We start from the raw sequence: 16,937 nt of genomic DNA on the forward strand, positions 1-16,937 counted from the left end.
ACCAGGTGAAACTTTAGCCTTCCTGAGAGGGAAACAATGCAAGGACACCCCAGTGGGACAATGATCAAATAACCAATAGAAACACACTGAAAACAGCTATGCAAACATTTCCAGACAAGTGCGAGAGCTTGGAAATAAGTAAGGTTGAGGGATGTGGGGGAAGCAGCACGAGAAATTTCTTCAATCAGTGACAGATCCAGCTAAACGAAGATTGCAATGGGCTCAGGGTTCATAGAATAGGGAAGGAATATTGGTCAAAGCTCCTTCCCTTGCTTACTAGACAATGGCCCCTCTACTGAGATGTCTGAATACAGATGGTTTAGAGGCTTGATTTTGAGTTCCTGCACAATTGCCAAGCCTCCTGCTTTAGACTGGAGACAGAAAGCTACAAGTTAAAATTGGTGGCTGGTTGTTGGATGATTTGGTCGTGGCTGACCTGTTCCAGATGTTCTATCGTTCCCGCTTGCTCACTGATCTCTTTACTTTGCTCCTTTGTCGTAGCCTCTAGATGTCGAAGCTGCTTCTTTATCTGGGCCACAGTCTCCTTGCTCTGTGGCTCACGGGATGTCAGGTCACCCAGTTCCACTTGCAGTTCTGCTATTTTCTCATTTAGCGTTGTGACTTCAGATTCTTTTTCCTGTCAAACAAGACAGAAATTTTTTAAAAAGACTGCATTGACTTTCTTGCTAAGGTCAATCTCAAGACCTTGCTGCTGCAGTACTTGCGTGTTCAAGTGACAATACTATTCACATTTAGGAGCAGAGAAATCATAGGTGAGTCCCAATCCCTGATTGACTGCGGAAGTGGAATAATAGAGAAGCTTCACTAGGCATTTATATACAATATATGTTCTGCAAGCACTGAGTAGGGAGAGTGGGCAAGTTTGTCCTACCTTCTGATTTTCCCTCGCTGTCTCTCATCTTAGGATTCCCTCATGTCTAATCCATGCTTTAATATGTGGAAAAAAATCCGCAAATGTGGACATTGATTTCTGGGCATACATTCCCCCACTGTTTCTTGAGGATGAATTGACATGAGGGCTATAAGTATTATACAACAACACCAATACCTTCATCATTACATAAGACCATAGATACAGGAGCAGGATTAGGCCACTCCACTCATCACCTCTGCTCCACTGTTTGATCATGGCTGGTATGTTTCTTAACCCCATACTCCTGCTTTCTCCCCGTAGCTATTGATCCTGTTACAAATCAAGAATCTACCTATCTATCTATCTGTTTTAAATATATCACAATACTGGTTCTTTTTACAAGGTTACTATGCCCTTGAGCTATTTTTCAGACAGGGAGTAATTTGCCAGGCTCCAACTAGGCTGGGTTTGAAAGTTTTATTGGGGTCCCTTTGTTTACCCCTAACAGATAGTGCTTCAGGCCAGAAGCTTTCATGTCTTTATGAAAAACCAGTATATTCAAAGGGGGGTGGCCAGCTAGCTGCATAGCTAGCCTTCATTGAGATTAGAGGGTTTTTTTTATTCAGTTCAGAACATCAGTCAATTCAGTTGCAGTAGGGGATGTGTGAAATAAGATGCTGACCTCCCTCTCTCTGACTTCACAAACTGTAAGCTATCTGTATCATTAAGGGATGCGTGTATTGGGACTGTTGCAAGTATTTTTGGAACAGCATCCTTAAGTTGGGTTTGGGCAGGATTAGTTCTCCAGGGTTCTGTTTTCTGTACTTTGTGTTTCACTCTAATTTTGTAAATAAATTCTGTTTGTTTAAAACTTGGCAGTTGAATCAGCTATTTCATTCTGGGAATATCCACTCCAGACTTAGCTAAAACAAATAACAAAGTTACAGTCTGGGCTACCTGCTTAAAAATGCTTTGAGGGGTCTGGCCTAGTCCAGAACAAATACACCCCATGACTTAGTCCCCAGAGCCCTCTGCTGTAATGAATTCCATGGATTAATCTGCCTCAGGGCTGAAGGAATTGTTCGTCCTCCTCAGAGTTCAAAAGGATCATCCCTTTCAATCTGAGGCTGTTCCCTGAGGTCCTAGTCTTTCCTACTAACGGAAGCACGTTCTCCATGTCCAGTCTATCTGGGCCTCTCAGTATTCTGTATGTTTCAATCAGATCCCTCTCATCCTTCTAACCTCCATCAAGTACAGACGCAGAGTCCTTAACAGCTCCTCAAGTGACAAGTCCTTCATCCCCAGGATCATTCTTGTAATCCTCCTCTGGATCCCCCTCCAATGCCAGCACATCCTTCCTTAGATATAGAGCTCAACACTGTTCACAATATTCCAAATGTGGTCTGAACAGAGCCTGGAACAACCTCAATAGTATATCTCTGTTTGTGTTCTAGTCTTTTTGACATGAATGTTAATAATGCATTTGCCTTCCTTATTGCCAACTAAGCCTGCATGTTAACCTTAAGAAAATCCTGAACTAGGACCCCCAACTCCCTTTGTGCTTCAGATTTCTGAAGTATTTCCCACATATTCCATCTGCCACCTCTTTGTCTAGGCTTGCAGCTTGTCCATGTCCTTCTGCAGTCTCCTGCTTTCTCATCAGTATCTGTTTCTCTGTTCACCTTTGTGTCATCAGCAAACTTAGCAATAATTCCCTCAGTTCCATCTTGCAGTTGACTAATGTATAACATGAATAGCTGCAGTCCCAACACAGACCCCTGTGCAACTCCACAAGTCACTGGCTGCCATCCTAAAAATGACTCTCTGTTTTCTCCCAGTAAGCTAATCCTCTAATCGTGCCAGTACCCTGCCCCAACACCATGGGCTCTTACCTTCTTTAGCAGCCTCCTGTGCGGTACCTTGTCAAAGGCCTTCTGAAAATCTAAATAGATCACACCCACTGGCTCTCCTTTGCCTAACTTGATTGTTACCTCCACAAAGACTTCCAACAGATTTGTCAGACAGACCTCCCCTTGATGAAGCTGTGCTGAGTCAACCCTGTCCTACCATGCACCTGCAAGTACTCCCCAATCTCATCCAACCATAGGAATGTACAGTTTCAAATAAGCAACCATGAAACACCAAGTCTTTATTTGGTCCTCTTTTGACTAAATCAAAGACAAAAGGAATAGCATACTGAGCTGGATGATCAGCCATGATGGCATTGAATGGCAGAGCAGGCTTGAAGGGCTGAATGGCCTACTCCTGCTCCTATATTCTATTAACACTAGTCCATCTTTCTAAAAGGCACTAAATTCTCTGAGCTTGTGATCCATGATATCCTCGTTTCTCCCACTACACCAGTCTAGTTATGTTGAGAACAAGTTGACACAGAATTATCTACGACATAAAAGTTGGCTATTACACAAACACAGGGAGCCAAGAAGAGTTTTATATAGCTATAAATACAGCAGGGAGACAATGAAGTGCAAAGAATGTATTGAGCTGTCCAAGATTTAATCAACTCTTTGCCAACATAATGGTTCATGGTCAGCACTAACTGTCCAACATTTAGATCACATGGAATATAGGGAGAACTAGCTATTTGGATACAGAACTGGCTCAAAGGTAGAAGACAGACAGTGGTGGTGCAGGGCTGCTTTTCAGACTGGAGGCCTATGGCCAGCAGTATGCCACAAGGATCGTGCTGGGTCCACTGCTTTTCGTCATATATATATAAATGGCTGTGAAAACAGGAGGTATAGTTAGCAAGTTTACAAATGACACCAAAGTTGATGGTGTAGTGGACAGCAAAGATGTTTACCTCAGAGTATAATGGGATCTTATCAGATGGGCCATGGCACAGCAGATGGAGTTTAATTTAGATAAATGTGAGATTCTGCATTTTGGAAAGGCAAATCAGGGCAGGTCTTATATACTTAATGGTAAGGTCCTGGGGTGTGTTGCTGAACAAAGAGATCTTGGTTCATAGATCCTTTGAAGTGGAGTCCTAGGTGGACAGGATAGTGAAGGAGGCATTTGGTATGCTTGCCTTTATTGGTCAGTGCAGTAAGTACAGGAGTTGGGAGGTCATGTTGCAGCTGTACAGAATATTGGTTAGGTCACTTTTGGAATATTGCATTCAATTCTAGTCTTCCTGCTATACTATGGATGTTGTGAAACTTATAAAGGTTCAGAAAAGATTCACAAGGATATTGCCAGGGTTGGAGAGCCTGAGAGAAAGGGAGAGGCTGAACAGGCTGGGGCTGTTTTCCCTGGAGCATCGGAGGCTGAGGGGGATCTTACAGAGGTTTATAAAATCATGAAGGGCATGGATAGGGTGAATAGACAAGGTATTTTCCTCAGAGTAGGGGAGTCCAAAACTAGAGGGCATAGGTTTAAGGTGAGAGGAGAAAGATATAAAATGGACCAAAGAGGCAGCTTTTTCACTCAAATTGAGGTGCATGTGTGGAAAGAGCTGCCAGAGGACATGATTGAGGCTGGTACAATTACAGCATTTAAAAGGCATCTGGATGGGAATATAAATGGGAAGGGCTTAGACAGATATGGACCAAATGTTGGCAACTGGAACTAGATTTATTCAGGATATCCGGTCAGCATGGACAAGTTGGACTGAAGGGTCCATTTCCATGCTGTACAATTCTATGACTCGATGATTGTATGACTCTAAAAGGAATTGTCCATGGTAAGTGTGGATAGTTGCAAGTGGCAAGGAACATATTGAAGTGGACAGGACCTCCAACACATCACTGCTCATGAATTCACTGATGGAAGTTAGGAATCTGAGACAGTGACAACTGCGTAGATGTTCTTTGCAACATGAGTCAGAGAATGTGTTATTTTCCCATAAGTGTGGACTTCAGGTAAGCTAAGGATCCCTGCAAAGAAAGGAGGGCAATCCAGTCATGTTTCCAATAGCCTGTCTCTACAGATTGGTGCTCCAGGATTACTGCCTAATCTCTACACTTGCAATTGAAAGCCAAAGAAGAGCAAGACAATAATACCTTATCAACTCAAGGACAAAGACAGCACAGCTCTTAGCAGCTGGAAAGAAGCTGTTCAACAAGGATTTCATCACTCATCATAGGGGCATCCTTCCACCTTAAATGACATCAGCAATGGTGTTCCCCACTCATGATGAGTAATCTATAGATTCGAGCTACTAGAGGGTGAAAGGAGTCACATTGCCATCTGTGCCTCACCTGCACATCCTGCTGCGACCGATAAAGCTCCGTCCGCAAAGTTTGGTTTTCCTGAGTAACTTTCTCACGAAGGGTCTTTTCAAAGGCGGCTTCCCCCAGAGCTTGAGCCAGCTCCATGTCAAACCTTGTCAGTGAAAGTGGGACATAACCGGAGAAAACGTCATGAGAGAGGGAAAGCTCATCATCGAAGTTCTGTCAGTGGACAATCCCTCAAGCCATCAATGAAGCCATCAATTTCTACAAATCCAAGAGTAATTTGTCAAAAGGAAGCTTTTTCAATGAACCGACAGGGATTCCTCTATGGAAAAGGCAATCCATGTCAAAACTGTAAAAGGGGAATGGATTGCTGCTCCTCTCCTTTAATGGCATAACCCATTTTGAAGATAAATTGTTATGAACATAGAAACGACTACTGTAATGTTGCCAAACACTAAAATGCATTTAGTTGATATTTCCATGTTTATAATTTTAATGGCAGGGTGACCATAATCATTATGATTGGCTTCATGCTGACAGTAAAATAGAACTTGCTGAAATGTGAACCTCTTATTCTATATCTTCATTGTTCAGTGAATCCACAGGATGGTTCAGGGATGGTCTTCATAGTATAGGGCTCAGGAACATGGGACTGGGATATCATAGCAATTACAGAAACATGGCTCAGGGATGGACAGGACTGGCAGCTTAATGTTCCAGGATACAAATGCTACAGGAAGGATAGAAAGGGAGGCAAGAGACGAGGGGGAGTGGCATTTTTGATAAGGGATAGCATTACAGCTGTGCTGAGGAAGGATACTTCCAGAATTACATCCAGAGAAGTTATTTGGGTGGAACTGAGAAATAAGAAAGGGATGATCACCTTATTGGGATTGTAATATAGACCCCCCAATAGTCAGAGGGAAATTGAGAGACAAACTTGTAAGGAGATCTCAGCTATCTGTAGGAATAATAGGGTAGTTATGGTAGGGGATTTTAACTTTCCAAACATCGACTGGGACTGCCATAGCGTTAAAGGTTTAGATGGAGAGGAATTTTGTAAGTGTACACAAGATAATTTTCTGATTCAGTATGTGGATGTACCTACTAGAGAAGGTGCAAAACTTGACCTACTCTTGGGAAATAAGGCAGGACAGGTGACTGAGGTGTCAGTGGGGAGCACTTTGGGGCCAGCGACCATAATTCTATTCGTTTTAAAATAATGATGGAAAAGGATAGACCAGATCTAAAAGTTGAAGTTCTAAATTGGAGAAAGGCCAATTTTCACGGTATTAGGCAAGAACTTTTGAAAGCTGACTGGAGGCAAATGTTCACTGGTAAAGGGATGGCTGGAAAATGGGAAGCCTTCAGAAATGAGATAACAAGAATCCAGAGAAAATATATTCCTGTCAGGGTGAAAGGGAAGGCTGGTAGGTATAGGGAATGCTGGATGACTAAAGAAATTGAGGGTTTGGTTAAGAAAAAGAAGGAAGCATATGTCAGGTGTAGACAGGATAGATCGAGTGAATTCTTAGAAGAGTATAAAGGAAGTAGGAGTATACTTAAGAGGGAAATCAGGAGGGCAAAACGGGGACATGAGATAGCCTTTTGCAAATATAATTAAGGAGAATCCAAAGGGTTTTTACAAATATATTAAGAACAAAAGGGTAACTAGGGAGAGAATAGGGCCCCTCAAAGATCAGCAAGGCGGCCTTTGTGTGGTGCCATAGAAAATGGGAGTGATACTAAATGAATATTTTGCATCAGTATTTACTATGGAAAAGGATATGGATGATATAGACTGTAGGGAAATAGATGGTGACATCTTGCAAAATATCTAGATTACAGAGGAGGAAGTGTTGGATGTCTTGAAACGGTTAAAGGTGGATAAATCCCCAGGACCTGATCAGGTGTACCCGAGAACTCTGCGGGAAGCAAGAGAAGTGATTGCTGGGCCTCTTGCTGAGATATCTGTATCATCGAAAGTCACAGATGAGGTGCCGGAAGACTGGAGGTTGGCAAACGTGGTGCCACTGTTTAAGGGCGGTAAAGACAAGCCAGGGAACTATAGACCGGTGAGCCTGACCTCGGTGGTGGGCAAGTTGTTGGAGGGAATCCTGAGGGATAGGATGTACATGTATTTGGAAAGGCAAGGACTGATTAGGGATAGTCAACATGGCTTTGTGCATGGGAAATCATGTCTCACAAACTTGATTGAGTTTTTTGAAGAAGTAACAAAGACGATTGATGAGGGCAGAGCAGTAGATGTGATCTATATGGACTTCAGTAAGGCGTTCGACAAGGTTCCCCATGGGAGATTGATTAGCAAGGTTAGGTCTCATGGAATACAGGGAGAAGTAGCCATTTGGATACAGAACTGGCTCAAAAGTAGAGGACAAAGAGTGGTGGTAGAGGGTTGTTTTTCAGACTGAAGGCCTGTGACCAGTGGAGTGCCATAAGGATCGGTGCTGGGTCCTCTACGTTTTGTCATTTATATAAATGATTTGGATATGAGCATTAGAGGTACAGTTTTTAAGTTTGCAGATGACACCAAAATTGGAGGTGTAGTGGACAGCAAAGAAGGTTACCTTAGATTACAATAGGATCTGGACCAGATGGACCAATGGACTGAGAAGTGGCAGATGGAGTTTAATTCAGATAAATGCAAGGTGCTGCATTTTGGGAAAGCAAATCTTAGCAGGACTTATACACTTAATGTAAGGTCCTAGGGAGTGTTGCTGAACAAAGAGACCTTGGAGTGCAAGTTCGTCGTTCCTTGAAAGTGGAGTTGCAGATAGATAGGATAGTGAAGAAGGCATTTGATATGTTTTCTTTTATTGGTCAGAGTATTGAGTCCAGGAGTTGGGAGGTCATGTTGCAGCTATACAGGACATTGGTTAGGCCACTGTTGGAACATTGCATGCAATTCTGGTCTCCTTCCTATCAGAAAGATGTTGTGAAACTTGAAAGGGTTCAGAAACGATTTACAAGGATGTTGCCAGGGTTGGAGGATTTGAGCTATAGGGAGAGGCTGAACAGGCTGGGGCTGTTTTCCCTGGACCATTGGAGGCTGAGGGGTGACCTTATAGAGGTTAACAAAATTATGAGGGGCATGGATAGGATAAATAGACAAAGTCTTTTCCCTGGGGTCGGGGAGTCCAGAACTAGAGGGCATAGGTTTAGGGCGAAGGGAAATATATAAAAGAGACCTAAAGGGCAACCTTTTCACACAGAAGGTGGTACGTGTATGGAATGAGCTCCCAGAGGATGTGGTGGAGGCTGGTACAGTTGCAACATTTAAGAGGCATTTGGATGGGTATATGAATAAGAAGGGTTTGGAGGGATATGGGCCGGGTGCTGGCAGATGGAACTAGATTGGGTTGGGATATCTGGTCGGCATGGACGGGTTGGACCGTGCTGTACATCTCTATGACCCTTTTTAGAACGAAGGAAGTGTGCAGTTTTACTACAGGCCTGACTGTGTTGCTGGATCTGAACAGGCTTGACGTTTGCTAAGATTCCTGGAAGGAAATTAATGAACTCTCCAACAATAATATCAAACACTCCGACACAAATTAGTTCTTAAAAACTTAAAAGAACCTGGATGTTTCAAGTTGTGAAGTGCAATTTCCTTCTTTCCAGAATGTTCAAGAAACTTCCCCATACCTGAGGTGGCATTAGAAAATTTGGACAGTTCCATGGTGCTAATGCAGAAAACGTGGGACAGAAAACCTCGAGACTGACTCCTGGTTGACTCTAGAACAGATCCCCCAGTCACTTATACTGAAACACCCCAACAATTCCAATTCCCCACTCAACTTCCGGACTGTCCATGACACCATGGACTAATTCCCAAGTCCAACTACCAACTAAAACCTGACACACTTACCAAATCACCCGTTGTGCCAACTTGAACACTAAGCTTCAAACCAACTGTAGACCTATAGACTATTGTCCATTCAAGCAGGAACTTTAAAGTTACCAGACAGAGTGATGACGTGAAACTCACGCATGCTCACTGAATGCCCCATCTCTATGACCAGTGAAAGAGTGACCTGATGGAGATGAAATTGGGAGCTTCTGAGGAAGCCTGGTATGAAGCAGTGTAGATCGGGGAAGGGTGGGGGGGAAGGGGGAGGGGAAGCAGCGTAGATCGTGGGGGGGGGGAAGGGAAGCAGTTTAGTTTGGGGGGGGAAGGGGAAGGGGAAGGGGAAGCAGTGTAGATCGGAGGGAGGGAAGGCGAAGCAGTGTAGACCGGGGGGAGGAGGGTTGTGGGGAAGGGGGAGCAGTGTAGATTGGGGGGAAATATGAGTTCAGTGGTCGCCTGATGATTATCGCCACTCCTCAGGAAAGTTAGGTCACTACTTACATATATATTCTCCTATTCTATCAAGTGCTCAGCTCAAAGAACACCTCATTCAGAGAATGTGCTTTCAGTAAATGTGTTTCTAAGCAGTACCAGTAGTGGCCACTACTCCAACATGGAGCTGCTGGGATAAGGAGTTGCTGGCCATTTACATTTGTTCTCTAGGGTGGGACGTCAGAGTTAGGGCGTGGGGAGTTTTGCTCCAAATTGACCCAGGTGGGGATGTGTTCCCCACTGACTCCTCAAATGGCATGGCAAGGAAACTCCCTCATCCAAATCCTCCTGCCCTTTGTGTGTTATTCAAGAACATGATGTGGAGGTGCCAGTGTTGTACTCGGGTGGACAAAGTCAGAAGTCACAAGACACCAAGTTATAGCTCCACAGGTTTATTTGAAATCACAAGCTTTCGGAGTGCTGCACCTTCATCAGAAGCTTGTGATTTCAAAGAAATCTGTAGAACTATAACCTGGTGTCATGTGACTTCTGACAATATTCAAGGACAGCAGTAGAAAGAGGTTACCAATTTATAAATGTCTAACTCACAGAAGTGATCCCAAACAGGGGTGTAATTTTAAAGACCAATCATAAGGAACATTTCCTGTACTTGTGAATGGCTACTTTATATTGCCCTGTATAGTGTTCCGACTTGCATACAAAACATAAGACCATAATACACAGGAGCAGAAATTAGGCCATTCAGCCCATCAAGTCGGCTCCCCATTCAATCATGGCTGATAACCCTCTCACCCACATTCTCCCACTTTCAATCAAGTAACAATCAAGAACCTATCTATCTCCGTCTTAAATATACTCAATGACCTGGCCTCCATAGCCTCATGTGGGAGTGAATTCCACAGGCTCACCAGTCTCTAGCCGAATAAGTTTTTACTTATCACCATTCTAAAAGGTCTTCCCTTTACTCTGAGGTTATGTCCTTGGGTCCTAGTCTCTACCAAATCGACTTGCAAATGGATGCAAAATGGAACCAGTTCACAACCCAGAGACTGCCCATATACTAGGAGTAATAACCACCTCTTATGTATTTCCATAAATAGTTAAGCAACTGGTTCTTACAGAACTGGAAAATATCCAGTACTCTTTGACTGTACATATAACTCACTCCAACTATTGGCCACAGGATGAAAACGAGAGCGAATATGTCAAGAGTGGGTCACCAGATAAAGGATAATTTCATAAAGGGATCCTGAAGAGTACCAGAAAATAGCTGCGGTTTCAAAAAACACTCTTTATTATGTCATTGACAATGTAATGAAGTTGTGAATTCACTACTGAAAACAAAAAATGCTGGAAATCACAGTGGGTCAGGCAGTGTCTGTGGAAAGATAGCAAGCTAACGTTTCAACTGCTGTGACGTAGAGTCATCTAAACTCCAAGTATTGGCTTGCTCTCTCTCCATAGGTGCTGCCTGACCCACTGTGATCTCCAGCATTTTTTGTTCTCACTACAGATTCCAGCATCTGTAGTAATTTGCTCCTAAGTGAGCAAATGGCTTACTCCATATCTACAAAGTGATGAATCCTCAACACTTAGATCTCCCTTCATTGCCCTGAACAGCATGAACCCCTTTGCAAATGATTTTTTTCCAGCCCATTACCACAAACACTTGGCCATTAGCTGCTAAGGCAGCATCGTATCAAACAGAATAGAAGCGGGGACTGAGCTCCAAATAGTTCACTCAAAGAGAAACACCAAATCAGATTAATCAGCCAAAGAATAACACCTCTGGAAGTCACTCCTACCTTTTTTGTTTCTTCTCCAGCTCGTGGTTCCGGCTCTGTTGGCTTTCCATGAGCACTTTAGTGTCCTCCAGTTCCGACCTCAAACACTTGCTCTTTCTGCTCAGCTGCTGAGCACTCCGTTTGGCACTCTCATAGCTTTCCTGCAGGTCTGACAGCTGACCAAGTCGAAGAGACAAAATCAGGGGGTGACAGGCAAACGTGGGGAAATCTATTTACTAGCCACGGCTCCGTGGGGAGCTGACTCAATTGGTGCTGCGCATAACAATCCAAATTGCAGTCACATTCACCCAGTCTCACTGATGCTGCAGGGTAAGCAAATTCCCAACCATTACACGCCAGTGGTCTTCAGCAAAATCAATATGATAATGTAGTCATTCAAATAAAATGTTTCAAAACAAGAACCGGGGCATTCTGACATAGTATTGTTTTGTCAATTAAGTCCAAAAACAACTTGGCTAGTTGTTTGGGTCCCTGTGCCTTGTGGGATTTCGGTGTGCAGCAATAGCACATCAGACCCACATGATGAGCCCTTTATCATGCCTCAAATTTGTATACTCCTTTGTAGTTTAAATTTTGCCTAAGCTTCTACTAATGGTTCTGCCAGTGGCATTTGTAAATTACACAAAGTAAACAGAAAGAAAGAGCGTATTTATCCAGTTTGCTGCCAACTGCTTTGAAATTTTCAAAGGGTTCTCCTGATCGCACATCAGAAGAAAACAGCAAAAAAATGGTGAAGGAGCAGAAGACCACAGTGATAACTTGTCACCTCAAAATCTGGGTGCTTTACCTTTTGTTCCAGCTCCTTTCTGATCTGTGACTCTGAAGCAATTCTTTCCTCAAACGTACGGACTCGTTTTCTGAGAAACTCCATTTCCAGCAAAGTGCAGTCATAGCGCATTTTCAATTCTTCCTCTAAAAATATAGAAGAGACCATAACATTGAACGTGAAGGCTTATAAACACAGGCAGAGCAGCTCATAATCAGGCCTAAGCACAGAGGGGTACAGCAGCCGATGAGGCAAGGTACTGGACTAAGCAGCCCTGAATTATCCAACATGTGAAGTTGCATTAAAAACAAGATCAGGGGATAGCACCAGAAAACTGGTCCCAAAAGCTGTTTTAGTCTTGGAAAACCAAACTGATTCACCAAAGTTCTCCAGAGAAGGTAGCCTATCGCTCCTGCTGGTCTGGCCAACATGCAACTCCAGGACCATACTCTCTGCCTGTCTCTTCACACCATTTGGAACTTAGAGTAAAAACGCAGACAGACCCATGTCTCAAGAAAAAAAAATGGATATCAACAATACTTTCTCTTTTCATCTCTGTTCATTCAACTTTGCTTATATCTTACTGCATAAATTGCTAATGGGGAAGCAATAGCCTTGTGGTGTTATCACTAGATTGTTAATCCAGAGGCAAAAGTGAGGCCTGCAGATGCTGGAAACCAGAGTTTAGATCAGAGTGGTGCTGGAAAAGCACAGCAGGTCAGGCAGCATCGGAGGAGCAGGAAAATCGACATTTCGGGCAAAAGCCCTTCATCAGGAATATAATCCAGAGACCCAAATAATGTTCTAAGGTCAAATCCTTCCATGGCAGATAGCAGAGCTTGAATTCAATAAAAATTCTGGAATCAAGATCATTGAATGACAACCATTTTCAAAACCCATTTGGTTCACCAATGTCCTCTAAGGAAGGAAATTACTGTACTTAACGGGTCTGGCCTATACGTGACTTCAGACCCACAGCAATGCGGTTCATTCTTAACTGCCCTCTGGGCAATTAGGAATGGGCAATAAATGCTGGCCTGGTGGGTGATACCCACATCCTGTGAATGAATTTTAATATGTCAAGCTTGTACGGCCCTGTTCTGGAACCCTTTTCCTAGATCTCTACACCTTATCATCTCCTAATGCTTTCAAACATTCCCTAAAATTTCCACATTTCCTTCTCTCCTCTTTATTGACCATTGTAATTCTGCTTTATCAAGAGTTGTAACTTGCCCCTCTTTCTGTGAGAAACTTCACACAGCTTCAAATACCTCTAGAAGTTCACCAGAAATGATACTTTGAGGTAAGACCTGCCACTTAGGCTTAAATCACTGTGCCAAAGCAACAGTTGTTCCCAATGTGTCCCTGAGTATGGCTCATTTGGAAGGGACAGGAAAGTGATCGAGTTGGGCTCCAGACCAGCAAGTGATCTCATCATTAAGCCTGGCAAGTTGCTGCAATATGGAGGGTATGTTATGCTTTGAGGTGGGATGTGAAATGGAAGACTTTGTCTCCTGCAGGCAATGGAACCACTGTCTGAGGGTGGACAAATGAATTGTCTCAGTGTGATTGGCAATCACCTTCCTTCAACTGAAACCACAGACCGGACTCACCTTTCACCTTGTTGCTGACTATGAGACACAAGGTGCAGAGGAAAGCATTATCTACACGGAAGGAACATAGGTCTTGGGAGTCGAAGAAATGATTCGACCTTTCAAGCATGCGTCATTTGATAAGGTTATGGTTGATCTGGCTATGGTCCCAGTGCCACCTTCCTGTCTGCCTGCAGCCCCTCCCCCGCCTGCAGGACCTTGTCCATTAAAAGCTCCTTTAACTCAGCCTTGTCAACAACTTCAAGGAGCAACCTCCAAAGATTTCTGATGAAGCAAATACCACATACCCCTGACATCTCATCTCAATCTTAAAAAAGGAGTCTTCTCATGCTGTGCTCCCAGTTCTAAACTCCTCCCCCAGAATAAACAGCATTCTGGTACCTACCCTATCCCATTCAGCCATGACCCAATGTTTCATTAAGTTCACTTTTCAGACTTCTGAAGTAAAGGCCCAACCTATTCAACATGTAAGATTTTTCTCCCAAGAATAAGTTGAGTGGACTTTTTTCTGAACTGCTTCTAACACAGTTATATCCATTTTCAAATCAGGAGATCAACAGTTTGCAAGTTGAGATCTCACCAAGGCTCTGTTCAACTGCAGTAAAATGTCACAATTTTCATGTACAATTTGCCTTGCAATCAACATCAGTATTCCATTTGCCTTCCTCATCACTTGCTGTGCCTGCTTACTCACTTTTGTGACACCCAGATCCTTCAGCACCTCAGAGTTCTGCAATCTCTCCCCATCAAAATCCGGTTTCTGCATTCACCTTGGCAGACAAGTTCACATTTTCCACACAAAGGACTTCAAAGCAGGAAGGTTATGACATGGTGATAATATGCCATATAAATGTACATGTTTCTTTCATACTGCTTTATCTCAATGCTGTTTTACCTGTCACTGCATTGCCCAGCTCCCTCATCTGCAGTTGTTGCTGCGCTTCTTCTAACTGCTTCTCCACAGCCTTTAAGTTTGTCACCACCTTTTCATATTTAGTCTATGAACAGAAGAGCAAACTACACATCAACAAAGAGAGAGAACAGATGCATGTTATCCAGCCAGCACAGCGTTTAGTCCAAGTCACAGAAATCGAGGCCGGCCATTTCAGTGTATCAAATTCTTTCAAAACCATGATATTCAGAGGAGGAATGTCTGATGAAAACCAAAACAATCACAAATGGGTTTTAAAACTGAACACAAAATGGTGAATGAGCAACAACCATCTCTAAACAAAGATATATTTCATTATAAATCAGACGGAAATCAGCTCAAAATAATTTAGGTGTTATTTATTGCAGATTCTTGAAAGATTGAGAACAAATTTCCGGAGCATTGACCATCAACTAGCCAAATGGAGACCACTGGCTCTGCAGCTGGTTATTAGCATCTCTAAACAGGTGGATTAGGAATAATGCTTAGAAATAGGTTTAGCCGTCTCCACATTCAAACCAAGCTGATAAAATAGACTCACCAACAACTGCATCTTTAACATAATAAAATGTTGTGAGACACGTTTTGGGAGTATTGCAAGACAACATTTGAAACCAAGAAACATACGGAGGTATGAGGATGGATGACCAAAGGTTTGGGCAAATCAGTAAGTTTTAAAGAGCATCGTAAGGAGGGGCAAGAGGTGAAAGGGAAAGGTGGTTTTGGGCCAGGATTGCAGAACTTTAGGACTTGGCAACTTGAAGACAAGCCCAGGAATGACACAGGCAGCACCAAGGCAGTGGAGATCTGTCTGGCAGTTACTGAAGGATAGATGGTGCCAGGGATTGGGTTGGAAGGACTATTATTCTGAACTTTTAATTTCTTTGACTTTTCTAAATTCTATGATCTATAATGCTGGGCTTTCTATTTCTTTACCTTTCTAAGTTATTTTCCTGAGAATTTGTTCTTAAGAATCTGTAACTAGGTACCTTTGTTGCTGAGATGGCGCAGTAATGTGGCAACTTGTAAACTTTTCACTGTACTCTTTTGAGTATATCTGACAATAAAGCTAATTCGCACAGTGATTAACTTCAGGAGTAGCTTGATATCTCGGGGGATTGCAGGACTAGGGAAGGGTCAAGACTATAGAGGGTTTTGAAACCAAGGACAAGAACTTTAAAAGTGAGCCACTGGGTGAACAGTGAGTTGGGATATGGGTAGCAGAGTTTTCACTGAGATCAGGTTGATGAAGGGCTTTTGCCCGAAACATCTATTTCCCTGCTCCTTGGATGCTGCCTGACCTGCTGTACTTTTCCAGCACCACTCTAATCTAGACTCTGATTTCCAGCATCTGCAGTCCTCACTTTTGCCCAGATTTACAAAGGGCAGAGTGTAGGAGGCCAATCAAGATTACATTGGGATAGATGTGCCTGGAGCTAACAAAAGCACTAGTGACCTTTTCAACAGCACACACTGGGGCTGGGGTGGATCCACTCAGGTGGATATGGAAATCTTGGTCGGGGCAGGGTTTAGTAGTTGGAAATTCATCTCCATGTCAGACGTGACATCAAGACACAAATATCTGCAGATCAAATGAAATGAAACTGGGATAAGGATAGTGCCAAAAGAATTGGCTCAATGTCCTGTTCCCACTGGGAGCTGTGTAAACAAGATGTGGATGCATTTGTAAAATATTCCCATCGACACACACTAATAAAAGGTGAAATACTGCAGATGCTGGAAAACTGAAACAAATGCAGGGGATGCTGGAGAGACTCTGCCAGCATCTGTGGCGAGAGAAACAGGTTAAGATTTTCAGTGTGGTGTGACTCTTCCTCAGAACTTGGAGAAAGCGAGGACTGCAGATGCTGGAGAGTCAAGAGTCGAAAAGCACAGCAGGTCAGGCAGCACCTGAGAAGCAGGAGAGTCATCCTTTCAGACATAACACATCAGGAAGCTGATCTTCACAAGCTCCCAGGCTTTTCCTCAGTGTAGCCCACTGACAGAGAATTTGTCAAAGCTCGTAGTGTAATCCTCTTTTCAGTGCAATTATTACAATTTATAAACAAGAAATATTGCAGCTTTATATTTTACATAAGATGATAGATTAGTTTACAACACAATTGCTGCAAATTAATAAAGTAACAAGTGCTACATTATCCACTAAAATACGGATGCAAAGATCAAAGGTAAGTCAGGATAAACGTTATGCATGAAGATGTCTCTAATATTGTTGCAGGTGTAGTCACTTTAAGGTTCTCTTTCTGAAATAAAGACATTGAAGTTGGATTCAGCAGTGATGATAGCTTCTTTACTTCCCAGGATCCCTACAGTGTGGAAGCAGGTCATTCGGCCCATTGAGTCCACACTGACCTCTGAAGAGCATCTTATCCAGATCCACTGTCCTCCCACACTATCCCTGTAACAC

The 16,937-nt window shown here is 43.1% G+C and overlaps 1 protein-coding gene across 6 annotated transcripts in view; it reads right to left on the reverse strand.

Moving 5' to 3' along the window:
* Positions 1–16,937, reverse strand: part of LOC132827048 (unconventional myosin-XVIIIb-like) — a 350,661-nt gene that overhangs the window by 93,337 nt on the left and 240,387 nt on the right. For all 6 annotated transcript variants that reach the window (XM_060843476.1, XM_060843475.1, XM_060843474.1 and 3 more), the window contains 5 exons: positions 14,474–14,576; positions 11,987–12,111; positions 11,200–11,354; positions 5,098–5,221; positions 437–637 (listed from right to left, as the gene is read on the reverse strand). In XM_060843476.1, the coding sequence (XP_060699459.1) occupies positions 437–637; positions 5,098–5,221; positions 11,200–11,354; positions 11,987–12,111; positions 14,474–14,576 (708 nt within the window). The remainder of the gene's footprint in view (positions 1–436; positions 638–5,097; positions 5,222–11,199; positions 11,355–11,986; positions 12,112–14,473; positions 14,577–16,937) is intronic.

The sequence above is a fragment of the Hemiscyllium ocellatum genome, chromosome 24 (genome assembly GCF_020745735.1).
Source record: "Hemiscyllium ocellatum isolate sHemOce1 chromosome 24, sHemOce1.pat.X.cur, whole genome shotgun sequence".
Classification (NCBI taxonomy): domain Eukaryota; kingdom Metazoa; phylum Chordata; class Chondrichthyes; order Orectolobiformes; family Hemiscylliidae; genus Hemiscyllium; species Hemiscyllium ocellatum.